At 45.2% G+C, this 20,467-nt stretch overlaps 2 protein-coding genes across 2 annotated transcripts; one reads left to right on the top strand and one right to left on the bottom strand.

The window, feature by feature from the left end:
- Positions 1-4,461: 4,461 nt before the first annotated feature.
- ccnyl1 (cyclin Y-like 1) lies at positions 4,462-14,476 on the bottom strand. Its single transcript, XM_056301285.1, has 10 exons — positions 13,719-14,476; positions 13,126-13,200; positions 12,981-13,015; positions 12,541-12,641; positions 12,077-12,112; positions 10,762-10,813; positions 10,270-10,389; positions 9,389-9,555; positions 8,551-8,713; positions 4,462-4,743 (listed from the first exon to the last, which is right to left on the bottom strand). The coding sequence occupies exons 1-10, from the start codon at positions 13,876-13,878 to the stop codon at positions 4,627-4,629; spliced, it is 1,026 nt and encodes a 341-aa protein (XP_056157260.1). The 5' UTR covers positions 13,879-14,476; the 3' UTR covers positions 4,462-4,626.
- Positions 14,477-15,504: 1,028 nt separating this feature from the next.
- Positions 15,505-20,438, top strand: mettl21a (methyltransferase 21A, HSPA lysine). Its single transcript, XM_056301033.1, has 3 exons — positions 15,505-15,782; positions 17,447-17,558; positions 17,908-20,438. Exons 1-3 carry the CDS (start codon positions 15,636-15,638, stop codon positions 18,303-18,305), a joined length of 657 nt encoding a protein of 218 aa, XP_056157008.1. The 5' UTR covers positions 15,505-15,635; the 3' UTR covers positions 18,306-20,438.
- The last annotated feature ends 29 nt before the right edge of the window (positions 20,439-20,467 follow it).

A 20,467-nucleotide genomic window follows, 5' to 3' on the forward strand; every position in this document is an offset into this window, starting at 1 on the left:
AACACATTGTAGCGAATTCGGGGGACAACGCAACCACATGAACTGCCGCGATCGGGAAGCGAACCTGTATCGCCCGCAACGCAGGAGGCATCGCTAACCGCTCGACTAAAGGGTCAGACCCGCCAGCCAGCGGCCAGCGTGTCCTCTTATCCATGCACGTTACAATATAGAGGCCAAAACACACCAGTTCTTATGTGTTTTATTGACGCTTCCAAAGCTTTTGATCGTGTTAATCATAAAACAGTTTGTTAAACTGAGTCAAAGAGGGGTGCCTAAATACATTGTGAGAATTCTGGTTTATTGGCGTGGCCAGACTATGCAAGTGAAATGGGGTAATAGCGTTTCAGCCCCATGTGGAATTAGCAATGGTGTCAGACAAGGGGAATTCTGTCTCTAGTTCTCTACAATGGATATATTTGTCCCCGCAGCTGAAAGCCTGTAACACTGGGTGCATGATGGGTAATACCCTGCTGAACCATATTATGTATGCAAATTTCCTAGTTTTAAATTGTCTGATAATAATCTTGGGGTGTGTAATAAGCTGAAATATCTTGGACATTGCTGAACAAATGACAGACGATGATGATATTTACAGGCAATGCCGCATGATGTATGCACAAGCACACACTCTCTCATGCAAGTTTGGTATGTGTTCAGTTAGCATGAAGATGTCTGTTCAGAGCATATGTACACTACTTAATACTGCCCCCTGTGGTCACACTACATATTGTACACCACTTTATACTGCACACCGGTGGTCACACTACATATTGTACACCACTTTATACTGCACACCTGTGGTCAAACTACATATTGTACACCACTTTATACTGCACACCTGTAGTCAAACTACATATTGTACACAACTTTATACTGCACACCTGTGATCAAATTACATATTGTACACCATTTTATGCTGCACACCTGTTGTCAAACTACATATTGTACAACACTCTATACTGCCCACCTGTGGTCAAACTACGTATTGTACACCACTTTATACTGCACACCTGTGGTCAAACTACATATTGTACAACACTTTATACTGCACACCTGTGGTCAAACTACATATTGTACAACACTCTATACTGCCCACCTGTGGTCAAACTACGTATTGTACACCACTTTATACTGCACACCTGTGATCAAACTACATTTTGTACACCACTCTATACTGCCCACCTGTGGTCAAACTACATATTGTACACCACTTTATACTGCACACCTATGATCAAACTACATATTGTACAACACTTTATACTGCACACCTGTGGTCAAACTACATATTGTACACCACTTTATACTGCACACCTGTGGTCAAACTACATATTGTACACCACTTTATACTGCACACCTGTGGCCAAACTACATATTGTACACCACTTTATACTGCACACCTGTGGTCAAACTACATATTGTACACCACTTTATACTGCACACCTGTGGCCAAACTACATATTGTACACCACTTTATACTGCACACCTGTGGTCAAACTACATATTGTACACCACTTTTTACTGCACACCTGTGGTCAAACTACATATTGTACACCACTTTATACTGCACACCTGTGGTCAAACTACAAAGAAAAGCAAGCTTACAGAGATTTCGAGTAGCTTGTAATGATGCTATGAGAATACTACTAGAAAGACCTGGATGTTGTAGTACAAGTGAAATGTTTGTGGCTGCAGGAGTCAGCACCTTTCAGGCTCTTCTAAGAAATCTTATGTATAAATTTATTTGCCGGCTCAATGACTCTGATAATGTAATCATCCAGAGTTTAACTAATTTAAGATCCAGTACCACACACTACCAATCCCGGCAGTGGGACCACTGGTATAGCGGCCTTCGCTGACACCGATTTGTTCCTCTTATGTTATTTCATTGTGTCTACTTTATGAATTGTCTAGGGTTTATCTTTTACCTATGGTGCTTATGTTTTGTCTTTGTTATGGACCCGGAGTCTGCAATAAAGTTTTGAGTTGAGTAAAAATGATAAAAACTAAGACGGACATTTGACACAGGACTAAGACTTATTAAAAAAAGCTGACAAAATTAACACATTTCTCGGTAACGCTTTACGTTAAGTGCGTGTAATAAGTGTTAGTCAACAGGTTATCAGGCCCTTATAAGTCATAACTTCATCATTTTGTGGACCATCAAAACTCTTAATAACTGTTGATCATGAGGGTCCTTAGATGCTACCTGCAAAAGTTTTAGGCAGATTGGATTTACAACCAACGACGAGCGTGGAAAAGGTTTTCCAGTTCACAACCGCCCCCTAGTGGCTGGAAATGTTTATGACGCTATTATAAACACCTGTAGTCTTATTAACATATACTGTAAGGACTTATATGGGGCTTATTACCTATTAACTAACACTTATTATATGCTCTTAAAGTAAAGCGCTACCCATTTGTCATGTTTCCCATTCCAGGTCTGTCTCCAGTTTTTCTTCCCACCGCCCAGTGAGGGAAATGTGTAAAAAAGAAGAAAAAGCTTCAGTTTGTTCAGATGAATCAGGTTGGCCCAAGTTAAGTTCATTTTAATTTGGAGCTACAGTTCAGAAAATAATCTGAATTAAGGGACTGTATGCATGGTGAGATCCTATTTTTGCCTGTACATAATGGATTTCAATCTGAAAATGTCCAACCTCTGGTGGAAAATAAAACGGGCTTGTGGATCTGAGGGGAAACAGGTCTGTACCGGCGAGTCTGATCCTCATCCACTAGTCGTCATCTCTGCCTATAAAGGAAACGGTCTGTGATTTGATGAATTCAGAGCATTTTAGCGCTCAATCTAAATCACGTTTTTGGAGCTCCATTGGATTTCAAACACAAAAATTAATTCCAGGCTACTTTAAAAATCCCCCTCATAACCTCATTTCCTGTGTCCACAAACAGCCATTCACAAAACCAGCCGTACGGCTCGCTTATCAACTTCTGTTCATATTTCAGCATATTTACGGTGTGGCCGAGTACAAATAATTCGGTCTACTGGTGAACTTACTTGATAACATACCAGCTCATTTACCAAACTGCCAATAATCAAACACTTTGGGTCTAAGGATCAAGGAAATCCCAGTTAGAAAAGTCGGGCGTCCGGGTGGCGTAGCGGTCTATTCTGATGCCTACCAACACAGGGATCAGCGGTTCGAATCCCTGTGTTACCTCCGGCTTGGTTGGGCGTCCCTACAGACACAATTGGCCAAATCTACAGGTGGGAAGCCGGATGTGGACGTGTGTCCTGGTCGCTGCACTAGCGCCTCCTCTGGTCGGTTGCGTGCCTTTTCAGGGGGGAAGGGGAACTGGGGATAGTGTGATCCTCCCACACACTCCCCCTGGTGAAACTCCTCACTGTCAGGTGAAAAGAAGCGGCTAGTGACTCCACATGTCTCAGAGGAGACATGTGGTAGTCTGCAGCCCTCCCCGGATCGGCAGAGGGGGTGGAGCAGAGACAGGGACGGCTCGGAAGAGTTGGGTAATTGGACAGATACAATTAGGGAGAAAAAGAGGGGGAAATCCCCCCCCCAAAAAAGTCAAGTGATGTGAACAGTGGGCCTTCAGTATTTGTTCTGAATCTCAACACAAAGCTGTTTGTCCTTCCTGTAGTGCCACACCAACACCCCAACTCAGTAAAGCTCAACGTCCCGCACCAAAACCAAATCCACCATCACTGCTGGTACATCTGTTCTAACAAACACAGTTTCTAACGCTTATAAACGTGACAACAGCACAGCCACAAAATCAAGCGACTTTCCTCAGTATGCCTGTTGCAAAGCATTGTGGGTGTTCCTTTGCCCTGACAAGTCAGCGTGGGGTAAGGTCACGTGACGGCTACCAGGCTCCACATCCCGAGAAGAAAACCTCCACAGACAGGGTTTCTCACCTAATAAGCTTTTACTTAAAATACAGCAACTGAAATTTATTTCATTTAAATACAATCTCATACAGTTCACAGCTATAGGGGCCTACATAGTAAGCAAAGAAAACAGTGTACTCGGTCCGCGTGCAGATCAACACAACGGGTACCTGAAGATGGTTTGTCGTCGTCTGATTAAGGAAGATGTAAGCGGAGGGCGATGTGATGTGAAATCCCCCAAAATAGTGTTCTAAGATAACAAAACCCCCAAAAAGAAAAAAGGTCTTCAGCTGTGGTGGCCACAATATGGCTTCAGAGAGCATGTAACGTCGAAGCTCTTCAGCTCAACATTCAAGTTGTGTTTAACTGAAAAAATTCCAAAATTACATATCTGCTTCTTAAAAATGTGACTACTGCATTAAAGAAATGACTGAGAGCAAAAACAAAACAAAAACAAACAAAGAAACCCCAAATTAAAGTACTCTGTAGAAGGATAGCAGGTAACATGACTCCTAACAGACTGGCTTATCCATTTGTAGAGCTATTGAATAATAGACTTCTGCTAGTGCCCCCCCCCTCCCCTCCCCCCCAAACTGGACATGTAGTGTAGGGATACAAGTCTTTCTGTTGTACACACAATCCACGTTTGGACATGTTTTTCTGACTAACGTCAGCTGACTCGAACGTGACATCACATCCTGACATCAGCTCCGATTGTGCCCGTCCTCCAACTCCACCGATCCAAGATGGCCGCTGCCCCGGATTTAAGACAGCACGGCCTGGGAGTGCCTGACGCCAACCAGGTTGTCGGCGCTGAGGGACCTCCTCATGGCCGACTTGCTCAGCTCCTTGTACCTGTCCTCACACAGTCTAGAGATGGCCTGGAAAACACAAGCACAACACGTGTTACTGCATTAAGGCCACACAAAATCTTACTTTTTCAGCAGTCTCAAAAGGGCGGGTCTGTCTGAAATGTGGACAGAGATTAACACAATAACAGCGACATTGTTTAATGGTCGAGTTCGTTGTGTGGAGGGAGAGTCACATGACATCCTCCGCCGCGTGCCCTGTGGTTTGGGGTGGCTGTGCAGGTCTCAGTAAGGTGCCGGGCATTTGTGGTTCTTTTCATTTTCCTCTTTCTTGAGCTGTGTCTGACTCGTTCACACTACATACTAACAGTATGCAAATTTAGTATGCTAAAAAGTATGTGTATGGGCATCCAGATGGTGTGGGGGTCTATTCTGTTGCCTAACAACAATGGGGATTGATGGTTCAAATCCCCGTGTTACCTCCGGCTTGGTCGGGCGTCCCTACAGACCCAACTGGTCGTGTCTGCAGGTGAGAAGCCGGATGTAGGTATGTGTCCTGGTCGCCGCACTAGCGCCTCCTCTGGTCAGTTGGGACACCTGTTTGGGGGGAGGGGGAACTGGGGGGAATAGCGTGATGCTCCCACGTGCTACATCCCCTGGTGAAACTCCTCACTGTCGGGTGAAAAGCAGCTGGTGACTCCACATGTATGGGAGGAGGCATGTGGTAGTCTGCAGCCCTCCCCGGATGGGCAGAGGGAGTGCAGCAGCGACCAGGACGACTCCGAAGAGTGGGATAATTGGCCAAGTACATTTGGGGAGAAAAAGAGGGAAGAATCCAAAAAAAAAAGTATGTATGCATACTACATCGATTAAAATATGAAGTGTGGATGTTCTGGTCACTACATGATCCTACCGGTCCCATAGTTTTGAAGTGTGTAGAAAGTACTAACAATTCAGACACCACTTGACTATGTACTCCTTAACGATTGGCTCTCCTCCCACGGCTCCTCCACCTACCCTGAAACCTCATTCCTACTTGCCCTGAGCTAACTGGATAAGATCTGAGGCTGCAGTGACCAATCAGAATCACACAAGATACACACAAGATACTGATGCACGTGTCACCATCAGGCCGTGTAGCACAGCTTGGGGATGGTGTAGGACACTCGTTCTTCTCCTCGTGAGTGTATTCTGCTGCATTAGAAATGGAACCAGGTTCATTTTCTTTACTGACTGCTCTCAGGCTGACTGGACTGTTGTCCAGTGCTGCATTTCCCAAACTTTTTTTCTGGGGACCCACTTTTAAAAAATGACAAACCATCATGACCCAATTCACAACAGGCCATGTCTTTAAATCACGAGAAGAGCGATTTGTGCATAAATGAACGTTCCTGACATTTTTACTGCCACTTCTCCATCACCTTTTCCATCCGCCCATCCATTACCCAAACCGCTTTTCCTGCTCTCAGGGTTACAAGGCTACTGGAGTCTATCCCAGCAGTCATTGGGCGGCAAGCGGGGAGACACCCTGGACAGGCCCCAGACCATCACAGGGCCCACACACACACACACACACACACACACACATATTCACACCTAGGGACAATTCAGTACGGCCGATTCAGCTGACCTACATGTCTTTGGACTGTGGGAGGAAACTGGAGCACCTGGAGGAAACCCATGCAGACACGGGGAGAACATGCAAACTCCACACAGAGGACGACGTGGGACAACCCCCAAGGTTGGACTACCCCGGGGCTCGAACCCAGGACCTTCTTGCTGTGAGGTGACCATGCTAACCACTGCGCCACCGTGCCGCCCCATCACCTTTTGTTATCTTGAATAGTGAACCAGCCATTTCAGAGATAGAAGTTTGATAAATGACATACGTGTTATTGAAAACATACATATCAAATACGTTATAAATGAGACCAAGCACAATGATCAGAACAATACCAACATGCAGTACTGTTAAAACACGCTTCCATCCACCCATCCATTATCCAGTTATCAGAACAAGCAGGCTTGTGTTGAAGTGCAGCTGTTGTTATCCAACAGTCAGTTAATCTGAACAGTCAGCAGTGTGTTAACCACATCAGGTCTATTCAACGTCAAATCTCACTAGGCCCATTATGTGCTGTTTACTCATCCTGAATATGATCTTTTTAGGCCTACTCCAGATATCCAGTTGTGCATATTAACTACAGTGCAGCTTCAGTCCGTTTCTGTGTTATGGTGGGAACCGTGAGCTCCCTCATGTGGCTCAAAGGTGTACTTCAGATATAAATCTTAAAAGACTACTACTAATTTCGGCTGCTCCTGTTAGGGGTCGCCACAGCGGATCATCTGTTTCCATTTCTTCCTGTCCTCTGCATCTTCTCCTTTGGCCAACAGTAGCATAGTTTCCCCCAGCACTCTGCTGGCTAACAGTACCAGTGGCGGTCGTTGGTAACCCGGGCCTCGACCGATCCGGTATGGAAATCTTATTTATGATCCGCATATTGGATTTGGCAAAGATTTTATGCCGGATACCCTTCCTGACGCAACCCTCCCCATTTATCCGGGCTTGGACTATGGAGGAAATTCTACAAATCTTACTCGGTGACCCGTCGCATGAGATTTTATTTGGCGACCCAAATAAATTCTCCTGCGACGTACCTGATCCAGTCTCTGGGAGTGACTGGTCTGGCGCATGAGGTGAACGGCGGGGAGCAATCTGTTGTGTGTTTGGGACATGAAAATAAATCATCCAGCTGCAGCTTTACTTTGCTGTCTTTTTTTGGCAAGGTATGTAGTTTTTAAAATAGCAGCCGACAGTTTTTTTTTTGTTTTTTTTTTTGCGGTTTAATCCAGTTGACTTGTGGTACATTGTCACCTACTAAATACCAACTTCCAGCGTCCTTTAGCTCAGTCATGAACAGACGGCCTCTTTTTTAGACAGGAGGCCAGACGGTCTCACCACACATGAATGCGAATGACTCATGAAATTCGTCTGGCTCGTGGTTCTGCCATTTTGAATGTCCTGTATCCAACTTTACCCGGTCTGGCTGTATTTATACAGCAGGTAACAACAGACTCTGAATTCAACAGTTTTATTTCCCATTCAAATGAGAAGGTGAACCAATTCAGACATGGTTGACTTGCATTTCCACTGCTGATAAAGATATTTCACACTTTCCCTGTGTGTAGGAGACCTTCCGCGAAAACATGAAGATACCGACAAGGAAACAGAGAAGGGGTTCTATACGAAAATAAAATGCCATCTCGCTCTCATGATCAACACGCCGACTTTTCCACCTGAAATGAGCGTTAAAGCCTTTCCTGCACATTGATCTTTGTTATACTATCCTGTTTTTTGTCCCCCCCCCCCCTTTTTTTCTCCCCAATTGTACTTGGCCAATTACCCCACTCTTCCAAGCCGTCCCGGTCGCTGCTCCACCCTCTCTGCGGATCTGGGGAGGGCTGCAGACTACCACATGCCTCCTCCCATACATGTGGAGTCACCAGCTGCTTCTTTTCACCTGACAGTGAGGAGTTTCACCAGGGGGACGTAGCACGTGGGAGGATCACGCTATCTCCCCCCCCCGAGCAGGCGACCCGACCGACCAGAGGAGGCGCTAATGCAGCGACCAGGACACACACCCACATCCGGCTTCCCACCGCAGACATGGCGAACTGTGTATGTAGGGACGCCCGACCAAGCCGGAGGTAACACGGGGATTCGAACCGGAGATCCCCGTTTTGGTAGGCAACGGAATAGACTGCTACACCACCCAGACACCCTAAAGACATAACCTTATATTATAAATGTAAATGTACAGAATTCGGGTGCTGATGTCATCAGACGGCGTTCAAATCGTGTCCCTGGCATCAACTCACCTCCAGTTTCTGGGCGCGTTTGTTGCTGAGCGGCTCCAGAGGGAAGCTGAGGTCGTTTTCGTCGGCCAGCGAGCGCAAGTCGAAGTAGTACTTTGCGTAGACGCTGGCCGGCACGTTGATGTTGAACTGCAGCAGCTCCAGGAAGTGGCGCTCCATCTCATTCCTTGGAAAACAGGGAGAGTCAATGATGAACAATGAAGACGAATCAGCGTCTTCAGGCTTGACAGAGTTAAATTTGAGATCTTTAGACCTTTTGCAACTCCAGTCAGATAAGACCTGTAAGATACTTTCTTTTTAAATCTGAAATATATGTGAGCAAAAACTACACTGGTTAGGTTATGGGCCTGCTTCTCCCCCCCAAAACCAGAAGCGTTTTTAAAGACATCCAAAGCCGGATTTAAAGCTTATGATTTAAGACGGTCTCAGACTTTTTCCAAGACCCTCAGACACCCGACAAATCAAAGCGGCCAGGACAAACTAATTCAAACTGCAAGGAAACTGACATCTTGAATGTCTTCAGTAGAACATTTCACTGCGGTTGCTTCCATTGTCCCAATTTTAGAAATCTGGGGAGCAGGAGCTCCCTGCCATGTACTTTGTTAGAGTTAGTACCATCCAGCAACCCCGACTGATATTAACTAGTCCTGTATTTATTCATCATGTGACATTTACTTGTCATTATGCTTCGGGAAAGCTGACATATTACACATATTACACAAAGCGTGTCTGACAACACACTCTCAGAAAGCCCGACAGAGTAGTTCTGCGTTTGCTCGGGTTCGATCTGTAACTATCGACTTGTATTTCAGGGCTCATCGGAGGACCAGGAGACACTCACATGTCCTCCACCGTGATGTCCTTCAGGATCTGGCAGTAGTCCACGTTCCACACGGCCTGGTCATCCCAAACCTTAGAGGCCAACAGGATTGCTCCCAGGACGATGCGCTTCCAGTTGCACGGACAGATGTCCATCTCGGCGTAGGTCAGCAGCCTCTCCAGGTACACCTAGCATCACACACACACACACACACACACACACACACACACACACACACACACACACAAATGCAAAAGGGTTCATCGTCCACACCAATAAAACAAATAGTCCTGTTTTACTGTTCTACTTTTTTCAAAATTTTTTTTAATTTCTCCCCCTTTTCTCTTCAGTTGTACCTGGCCAACTACACCACTCTTCCGAGCCGTCCCGGTCGCTGCTCCACCCCCTCTGCTGATCTGGGAAGGGCTGCAGACTACCACATGCCTCCTCCGATACATGTGGAGTCACCAGCCGCTTCTTTTCACCTGACAGTGAGGAGTTTCACCAGGGGGATGTAGCGCGTGGGAGGATCACGCTATTCCCCCCAGTTCCCCCTCCCCCCCGACTGACCAGAGGAGGCATTAGTGTAGTGACCAGGACACATACCCACATCCAGTTTCCCACCCGCAGACATGGCCAATTGTGTCTGTAGGGACGGCCGACCAAGCTGGAGGTAACACGGGGATTCGACCCGGCGATCCCCGTGTTGGTAGTCAATGGAATAGACCGCCACGCTACCTGGGCGCCCCTCTTTTTCCCTTTTTTCTATAACTTTATAATAGCCTTGTCATAAAACGTAAGTGAGTCAGATATAGTCTGTCATCCTGTAGTTGTGTACTCCGTCCAGAGCCCCAGACATGCGTTACTGTCTTGGCTCGGGCGGCGTCTTGTCGGGTCATTACCAGAGTGACGATGGCACACTCGGCGGTGAGCTGAGCTGAGCTGAAGAGCGTTCGAACGAAGCGGTAGATGAGTTTGTGTTCGGGGTCCACGATGGAGTAGTCATCTGGAACCTTCTCTCTCTGTTTGGTGGGGGCGGGTCAAGATTAGTCAGAACAGACTGCGTTATACTGTGTATTAATACTAAATTTGTACTGTGTATTAATACTACATTTGTACTGTGTATTAATGCTACATTTCATTTACATGGCACTTTTCTAAACAACTAATGTGAAGTAGAAAACACCAGAGAAAATGAAAACATAAGATCAGTGAAACGGTGTCCACATAACACAATGAAGGGATGAAAGAAACTAAAAGAATATACAACACCAAGCCCTTTTAAAGAACTGTGATTTAAAGGTGTTTTTAAGGACCACACTGATGTTCCTGCCATGAGATCCTCTGGCGGAGCATTTAGATCAGCACAGGAGTTTCTTTTCAACACAACTCACCGATAACGGGTGTATCTTCTCATCAAAAATGTCCAGGGAGCGGTTTGAATCTCTGATGGAAATCAACATCATCAAATTAACACCAACACTGATCAACGACTATGGCAAACCGCTAAGGAGAAACAACATGTGTTGTCTAACCTGGTGTGTTTTATGGACACCTGCACAAAATCTGCAGCACCGCCCCAAATATTCAAGATCACACAAATAGATGGAAGAAATTTAATACAATGGAATAAATGTAATACAATGGAAGAAATTTAATTTTTTTTTTGTGTGTGGATTTTCTCTCCCCAATTGTACTTGGCCAATTACCCCACTCTTTCGAGCCGTGGCGGTCGCTGCTCCACCCCCTCTGCTGATCCGGGGAGGGCTGCAGACTACCACATGCCTCCTCCCATACATGTGGAGTCACCAGCCGCTTCTTTTCACCTGACAGTGAGGCATTTCACCAGGGGGACGTAGCACGTGGGAGGATCACGCTATTTCCCCCAAATTCCCCCTCCCCCCTGAACAGGCACCCTGACCGACCAGAGGAGGCGCTAGTGCAGTGACCAGGACACATACCCACATCCAGCTTCCCACCCACAGACACGGCCAATTGTGTTTGTAGGGACGCCCGACCACGCCGGAGGTAAGACGGGGACTCTAACCGGCGAGCCCCGTGTTGGTAGGCAACGGAATGGATTGCTACGCTACCTGGATGCCCCTACAATGTTTTAAATAAAAAAATGGATTGAATGGCTTTGGGTTGTACAGAAAACACTGCCAACACCAAGACTGCTTGCACACAAACACAACCCTTTCCATTCAGGGAATCTCAGATTTATTCCCTTTCCAAGAAATGTGATGTTTTGTGCTCCACTGCGGAATCTTTCTATACCCTTTTAAGGCTACGGTCAAACATGCACAAAATTAGCATCAGTGAATATTTGCTTCCCATTCACTTCCATTCTTTGCAGGGGAAGGGGTGAAAAAAATGTTTGCTTGCAGTGGCAAAAGAAATTCACATCTTTACTTCGCACGGAGTTCAACGTTGGTGAACTTTGAATCTGCAGCCTCAACCAATAAAGAAGTGTGTGTGTGGTTGACACCGCTTGGCACCGCCACATCCTGCACCTGCACCACATCCTGCACATTTGTGCCTGTGTGACTGTAGCCTACAAGTTGTTTTTTAACTTTTGTGTGCAATCTGCCAGCCAGTGTACCGAGGAAGTGAAAATGTCCTCATTCCTTGAGACAATTAATGTTCAACTCTTAACTTCCCTGCTAAAAAAAGGAATCAAGGTCATAAAAGTATTAAGACACAGCCCACCTGTTCTTTATGTGATAGTAGATGGCCAACGCCACGCTGGAACAGAGAGACAGACAGACGCTGAAACCTTTGCCATCATTCTTTCATTCATGTTGACTGAAACTATTCCGAAATAACAACATCCTGTCTGTACTTAAACTTACAGACGGGAATCCAGTAATAGTTATGAGGTGGGTTAAAGCATTACTGCGATGTCACAGAGAAACTACATGTCGGCTTTGCTGAAAGGGTTCACAGGGCTTGGGAACTGAAAGCCAGCTTCAAACAGTTTTCATCTCAAAGTCCCTTACTGTCAGATGTTTATTTCTTAGTTTCATTTGATCGGTGTGGTTCATCGATTTTCAGTTGACCTAGACCTTTACTGAAACCGCTCACATGAAGTAATGGCATGACGAAAAAACAGACTGAGACTCGAGATGTCGGGTGTCTTGACAGGTTGGTTGAATGGAGGAGAGTGGACGTACCATTTGACGGTGCTCTTCAGGTTAGGCTGGCTGACTGTGCTGTCATCTATGAAGATCGTGGAGCAGGAGCTGTACTTCTTAGTCAGGAGCCCTGGAGACATCTGCAGGAGAAAAGACACCAGAGACCCCAAAATGGCGTTTAAAGGGGGTTTTGTAAACAAACAGGCGTTGCACCGGACAGGTCATCAGATCGAATCCCACGACTTGGAACAAGACACCAGCACTCTTGTTGCGTCTATGGAGCGGAGCTGTTCAGGTGTGAAAGTGTGGGACTGTGCCAGTGTGAAATGGCGCTTCGCTGACATGGACCACACAGACTCAGCCGACTTTCCCCCAGGTATGTTCAAATAAACAAATTAAAAACAGACTTGAAAATGAAGGCCACAATCCTCCAGTCTCGCCCTGCCCACTTTCACATCAAGGACAAACTGTTCACTCACGTGATTCAAGTAGTTGCTTTTCCTCTTCTCGCGAACTGCATGAAGGGGGGGAAAAAGACACGTGGGTCAGATTAGTGAGAATAAAATGGATATAGTAACAGACTGATCTCTGGTACATTTTATTTAACCGTAGAGAAACACTGACCGTCTGTTTGGGACTTGTTGAGGAACAGGGTGCTGGCTCGGGGGTGGTCTGATGGGTTGGCCTCCTGAGCCAGTTCTAGGGAGGAAGAATGAACACCAGCTCAAAAAGGTGTTTTTTTTTATTTAACTTACCACGAAGAATTCAGACTAACTCCAGTCTGTCGTATTTCACCGAGTTCACTGTCGAGGCAGAACTCTTACAACCTGCTGCCATTTACGATAAGAAGAGGAGAGACAGAATGAAATGAGGGGGCTCTCGTTTTGCAGGGAGGGGACCGGGGAGGCACTTTGCAGAAAAAAAAGCAAAACTGAGGAAGCAGACATTTAGTTCAACTAAATAAAAAACTGCTGAACAGACAAACAAATCTTTAGAGAGTGACACGAGCCCATACGGCACTATTTAAAGATGTCAGTTGCCTGACCATGAGAAATGGCTCCTATACACAAAGACAGGACTTCTAATTCAGACAATTTAACGTGGTGAGACCGGTTGCTTGGTGGGTCGGACGGACCGATCAATCAATCAATCAATCAATACTATTTATAAAGCACAGCTGTACAGCAGAATGCAATGCACTGCTCCTCAGTCCTCACCATCGGGGAGCTCTCTGTCGCTGATATGCTGCAGGTAGGTCCCGGTGTCCTCACTCACGTCCTCAGTTGTGGTAATGGGGCACTCCTCCAGCTCCACCTCCCTCCGGGGGGGTTTGGGACTCTCTCCCGGGGAGGCGCAGCAGGACACCGTCGCTCCCATTTCTCCTCTCTAGCGCCGCCCCGGCGGTGACTGTCGGTGTTGCTCCGAGCCTCCGACTGACACCGGGCCGCTGTCAGATGTGACCGACGGACAGACCAGACTGCGACTTGGTGTGGGACAGAAGAGGCATAGCACGGCGTTTATCTGGCGACCGGGCCGGACGGCGGACATTACCGGGGTGCCTGTGACGCATAGTATTTACACACTGAACAAATATCACACGTACTGACTAATATGTAACGACCAGTTAATGACCAGCATCAGCTCATCATGTTGGTCCGTGGGGATCGACACTACACCCCACGTCTCTCCGCCTTGCCGACCGGCCGACGCTTCTTCCTTCCGCAGAACCGATCCTCCGACTTCCCCTGCATGGGGATCAATCCGTGCGCGCCGCAGCGGTAATCTCTCGCTGAATTAAAGCTTTTTCATGGTCCGTAACCTGAATTTTTGAGATTCGGACGGACAATACCAATTCTGCGGCTTATTATACAAGCATAAAGATAAGTTACGGCCAGTGAAGGTTTAAGGAGACGGAAATTAATGCGTTTGAAAATGAAGGGTTCTGGCGAGCGCCTCGGAATTCCTGTCAAGTCATTTGAAAGAATATCGGAGCTCGTTTCCGGCGAGTGTTCGTCAAAATAAAGGCCTCCCTCAAACGTGCCTTTTCCGTGAGCCCAAGCTGGAGACCGCATGAAAATAAACAAATCCCCTCAATAAGGACACACTAGAGAGACCCATGTGGCGAATACAGATTCCTACTCACATAATTTATCTTAGATACGGTAATTCATGGGTGTTTATTATTTCTTAGATGCATGTGTAGCGCAACAGTGACTGCGCCCACAAGCTTTACTGTAAAGGCCAGAGGGAGCAAACCTCCTCAAAACTATGTGGTTAAATCAAAATGATAAAAAGTTATAGTTACTGCGTAATACAGACGCAACGAGTTTCATAAAATACGTGTCTTAATGACATTGCAGTTAAGCTGTCGTGTGATTTCATGACCACACTACAGATATGCCCATATGTGTTATGAAAAAATAATAATTTCAACTTGTTAAAGTGCAAACTATTTACCAGGAATTGGATGCTTAAAATCAGAAATTCTATTTTGATATCATTTGGAGTGTAAATCTTGATATGAAAAATGGAAATTCTGATATCAGCAATTGGTATCTTAAGCAATTAGAGGTTGCAATTCAATTTCTGATATCTAAATGGATATTCAAAACAGTGAAATGTAATTTGCGATAAAAAAAGAAATTAAAAATTCAAACAGCTTGCGATGCAAACGGCGTACTTTGATTCATACTTTGATTCAGTTTTTTTCGACACCTATTTGTGGACGTTTATTTTGAAATCAACGTCCGCAGACGTGAAACATGGCCAAACGGAGCTGACACGCTCTCTCGTGTCGGTTACGCCTCCCGATACAAAACAGAGTTTTCTATTGGACATTTAAAGACGGTACACCAACATGATTGGCTAAAGCCGAAATTGACAGGCGTCGTTGTTCAACGTGTACGATTCGGAAACGCACTCCTCTGAAGGGGCGGAGTCGCAAGGTATTCTCTTTGTTAACGATGTGACCGCCTGCCGCTGCGTCTCCGTACAGTAAAACATGCGCAAATCACGGCTGGCTACCTGGACGCCTTTTCCTTTGGAGTCGCGCATGACCGTTGAGGAAAACGACATACAGACGAGATAAAGCCGTGACTATTTTGTATTTATGTATTTTAGCCTTCATCTGCAGGATGTCTCTTGTTCCGTATGTGGAGAATTCCATACCTGCGCTTTCCAAACTTCATAATTCATCAGCTCAGTTCCGTTTCGCGAACCACAGTCTGAGAGTTGCGCAGGACTGGAGGCAGCTCGGGGTGGCTGCAGTGGTGTGGGACGCAGTAAGTAAGCGAATACTAATACTAATACTAGTGACAAAATAATGAGAAGACGATCAAATAAGATGTACACACGCCTACAAGATGACACTGCTGACTGCAGAGTAGTAACTCGCGTACTTTGCTAAAGGTTAGAGCATTTTCTAATTTAATAGTTCTGAAACTTGTGATTTCTCCTGTTTTTACAGAAGCAATAGGCTCATTACATTATTATTTACATCTAGTCATTGGCAGACACTCGTCCAAAGAAGACTTGCAAAAGCAATTAGCAAACAAATTCAACTGTTACCAACTGTCGTCGTCATAGAGCACTATATAGTACTAATATCACAGTAAACTATATGAAATATAGGAAGCAGTACATTTGCCACATAGTACTCATATGGCAGCAATGTAATTATTAGCAATACATTTGGTACATCGTAATCATATCATAACCAAGAGTGAATGTCATGTCAAGTACATTCAATGTATTGACACATATCAGTATAACAAATACCATCATCATAAGAACATAAAGAGTTATTATAATTATTATTCTGGTAGAAGAAAACAGTAGACACTGATAATAATGGTGTTTAACTAAGTAAGGGCCTAATAGTAATGCCTGACACAAATAGTATTAGATGATTCATATAAGATGCAAAGTGCCACTTTCTTCTACTACTACTACTACTACTACTATTGGCTGCTCCCGTTAGGGGTCACCACAGCGGATCATCCGTTTCCATCTCTTCATGTCCTCTGCATCTTCCTCTGTCACACCAGCCACCTGCATGTCCTCCCTCACCACATCCATAAACCTCCTCTTTGGCCTTCCTCTTTTCTTCTTCCCTGGCAGCTCCATATTCAGCATCCTTCTCCCAATATACCCAGCATCTCTCCTCCACACATGTCTAAGCCATCTCAATCATGCCTCTCTTGCTTTGTCTCCAAACCGTCCAACCTGAGCTGTCCTTCGAATATAATCGTTTCTGCAGTGGTTGTCCAGCCATCCGACAACTCTTCACTACCACCCAGTGCCTGTCTTACCTCCTGCCTGAACTCCACACAACAGTCTTCCTTCTTCAACTTCCACCACTTGACCCTTGGGTCTGCCTTCACTCTCTTCCTCTTCTTGGTCTCCAAAGTCATCCTACAGACCACCATCTGATGCGGCCTAGCTACGTTCCCCCGTCGCCACCTTGCAGTCTCCAATCCCTTTCAGTTTGCATCTCCTGCATAAGATAGTCCTCCTGTGTGCACTTTTCTCCACTCTTATATGTCACCCTGTGTTCCTCCCTCTTCTTGAAATATGTATTCACCACAGCCATTTCCATTCTTTCGCAAAATCCACCACCATCTGTCCCTCCACATTCATCTCATTGACACCATACCTACCCATCACCTCCATTCCCCTCACCAACATGCCCATTGAAGTCCGCTCCAATCACGACTCTCTCCTTATTGGGTACACGTTACAGTTTATACACAGTGTATCCGTTTATACAGTGTATCAAGCTTAAGAGACCATATAAGAATTCAGTTAGGCCTGGAAGAAGTTTTTAAGTCTTTCCTGAAGTATATAAACAAGTCAGTTTCTTGTTCCACCATTGCACAATTTTCCTCTGCTTCATTGATGCTTGTCTAATACCTGATGTTGACCATATGTATTTACCATGTACCAGGCGGTGGTCATGTGCATGTACCTGGAGCTGGGACAGGTGGAGTTAAAGGGAAAGGTGGCCATAGAGCTGGGAGCTGGCACTGGACTGGTGGGGATTGTGGCAGCCCTACTGGGTAAATATTATTCATAACTTCATAACTAGTGATGCAGGGTGTACATATACAGTAGTATCTAATTGTGTCCACTATATATATATATATATATATATATATGGTTTCATAAAGCATGCATATGCTGCCTCAGAAGCCCTGATTGGGCATCCGTGTCTAGGAACTGGATGTAAATGCAACCATCAGCATAGATTGGGGCGCTGAGAGACGACTCAAAGTTCACATTTAGTAGGCAAAATTGAAGGCAACTGTACCTGATTTTAAATATAAAAAAAGTCATCTTCAAAGATGTGCATCCTTGAAGATGTCAGTAGTTTTGGGTCCTTTGACGTGACGTGTGACATGTCTTCAGGTGCCAGGGTGACCATCACGGACCGCGCACCTGCCCTGGACTTTCTCCAGGCCAACGTGAAGGCCAACGTGCCAGCAGACCGCCAGGCATCGGTGGTGGTTGCTGAGCTGACGTGGGGCGAGCGGCTGGAGCGGTTCCCCGCGGGCGGCTTTGACCTGGTGCTGGGAGCCGACATCGTGTACCTGGAGGACACCTTCCCGGCGCTGCTGGAGACTTTAGAGCACCTGTGCTCCGGCGGAACCGCGGTGCTGCTCGCCTGCAAGATCCGCTACCGACGAGACAGCGACTTCCTGGACATGCTGAGACAGCGCTTCAGAGTTGAGGAGGTCTACTATGAAAGTCAAAGAGACATCCACATCTACAAAGCTGTAAAAACGACGCCTTGCAGAGACCTCTAAGAGCCGACTGACTGAGAGGATCTTGTACTGGTTTACACCATGTCCCCTCGGCTAACCCCTGGGTTGTAATGACCGCACAAAGATGACCAGAAAAAACATTTATTACAGCTGCCAAAAATGTAGTATTTGAGGAGAGCTCTATTTTGATTTTCTGTTTCATACAAGATGGTGCATACATTTAGATACACTGAATACAAAATGAAGAGAGCAACATAATGTCTTTTTTTAAAAAATAAAGAAGCTTACCATGACAGATGGCTATATATAATATCAAAAAGTACAATATGGCATTCCATTATCAAATCAACACAAAGACGTGTGAATATCTTACTTTGTTCACTGTGCTGTCTGTCACATCAAATCTCAGTCCCGTCTTCACCATGTGACTAGTCATGGTTGCACTTTATTCTCCTGTATATTACAAACGGAGTAAAAAAAAAAGAAAAAATATCGGAAAGGTTCGATACCAACTACAGTATGTACGATTACTGGGAGTAAGGTCTGGATTGACTTGATGATAATTGATGAACACATGACGGACCGATCATGGATATGCAATGCTTTCATATATTTCATACTCATTTACAGTGTCTTTCAGGTGTGATGTTTGAAACATTAACCTGAACAACATGTGCAACCAAGGGCTTGTGTTGTCCTGTAAGAGCTCATCGAGACGTGAAATGAAGTCAGATTGTATATGCAACAAAAAAGTGTCAGTTTGATTTTTGTTTTAAACTGAATTTTGAAACACAATTAAGAATTCCATTAGCGACTTCATGGCCGTGACTTTCAAAGGGAGACTGCATACTCATCGACAAGATCACATCTTAGCTGCTGCCTCTGCCTTTCACGCTATTTAAAAAAAAACAGGAAATGGGATTTTAATTCTTTCATGGTTGTTGTGTAAAGACAGTACAGGAGACCAATGCCACTCAAGAGTTCTATTCCAGAATATTTGACATCCACATACTCCACATGTAGTGGTCATTGGCTCTGAAGATGTACAGCATACGGTCTGACGAAGACGGATCATCTCATCTTCACTTTCTCGGTACCCGTTATTAACAAAGCTGTTATCAGTTTTTGTACTGTTGATCATCTTGGATGAGTAGAAATGTTTTAGTTTGGCTTTCTGGGTGGTGCACTTTCTATCTTGGAACACAAGTCTTCACTTAATGCCGCACAGATTCAAATAATATACAACAGTCTGCAGCTTTCGAAGTCCGTGGTGTAGTAACTGCACCGCTGTCTTGGTCGCAGAGCTCTGGTCTCCACCCATGTGCCTTTATTTACTGAGGCACACTTTGCCAGCTGAACCCCTCCACACAGATCTTCAGACACAGGGCTGAAGGCCGTTTTGTTGGCACTTAGCTGGAGATCAGCGCTCTTATAGCCTTCCGTCTCTAAACACATTTTGCTACATTTAACATAAAAACCATTTCCATCCCATCTTAATAGTAAGCATTTTTCCTTAGTTCATCTTATCAAGGCTAGTACAAAAAAAAAAAAAAAAAAGGAAAAATAAAAAAAAGGATAGCTGAATGGCATAACGCATGCTGAAAACCTACTGTCATAAATCAAGTTGTAGCACAGGAGGGTGAAAGGTTGTAACACAGCTGTTGTGCAGCTCAAAGCGTTAGTAACAGGTGTTAAAAGCAGTGAAGAAGAGATAGTAATACAAATTCATCAATCAAAAGTCACCTCCCCGTACATGTTACAGGAAAGTCAGACACTAAAAAGTTTTAAGTTTTTTTGTTGTCATGGCGGCGGCGGTAGAGCGGTTCTCCAATGCTGGTGATGTTGCAGTGTTTCCAGTGAGCGCTCCCCTGGCGGAGGGAAGAACACAGTACAACTCCTGACGTCAGTCCTGTCTCGTCACCATTAGAAACCCTGTATAGTTGATAAATTCTCCTCAAAAAGGAAAATTTATTTCCACATCATTTCCTAAATGTTACTGCTCCCTTTCGTGACACCCAGGGAAAACAAAACTAGTTTCCTTATTTCAAATTACTGAAGGGGGATGAGGAGTACGATCTGTTTCCCTAATCCTGGTAAGTCATTTTTACAGATGTGGTTAGTGACGTTTAAAAAGGGGTGAAAATAAAAACAAAGGATAGAAAAAGGGGCTTTGTGTCCAGATGCATGGCTCTGTGCCGAGTCTC

Source organism: Lampris incognitus, chromosome 21, assembly GCF_029633865.1.
Source record: "Lampris incognitus isolate fLamInc1 chromosome 21, fLamInc1.hap2, whole genome shotgun sequence".
Taxonomy (NCBI): domain Eukaryota; kingdom Metazoa; phylum Chordata; class Actinopteri; order Lampriformes; family Lampridae; genus Lampris; species Lampris incognitus.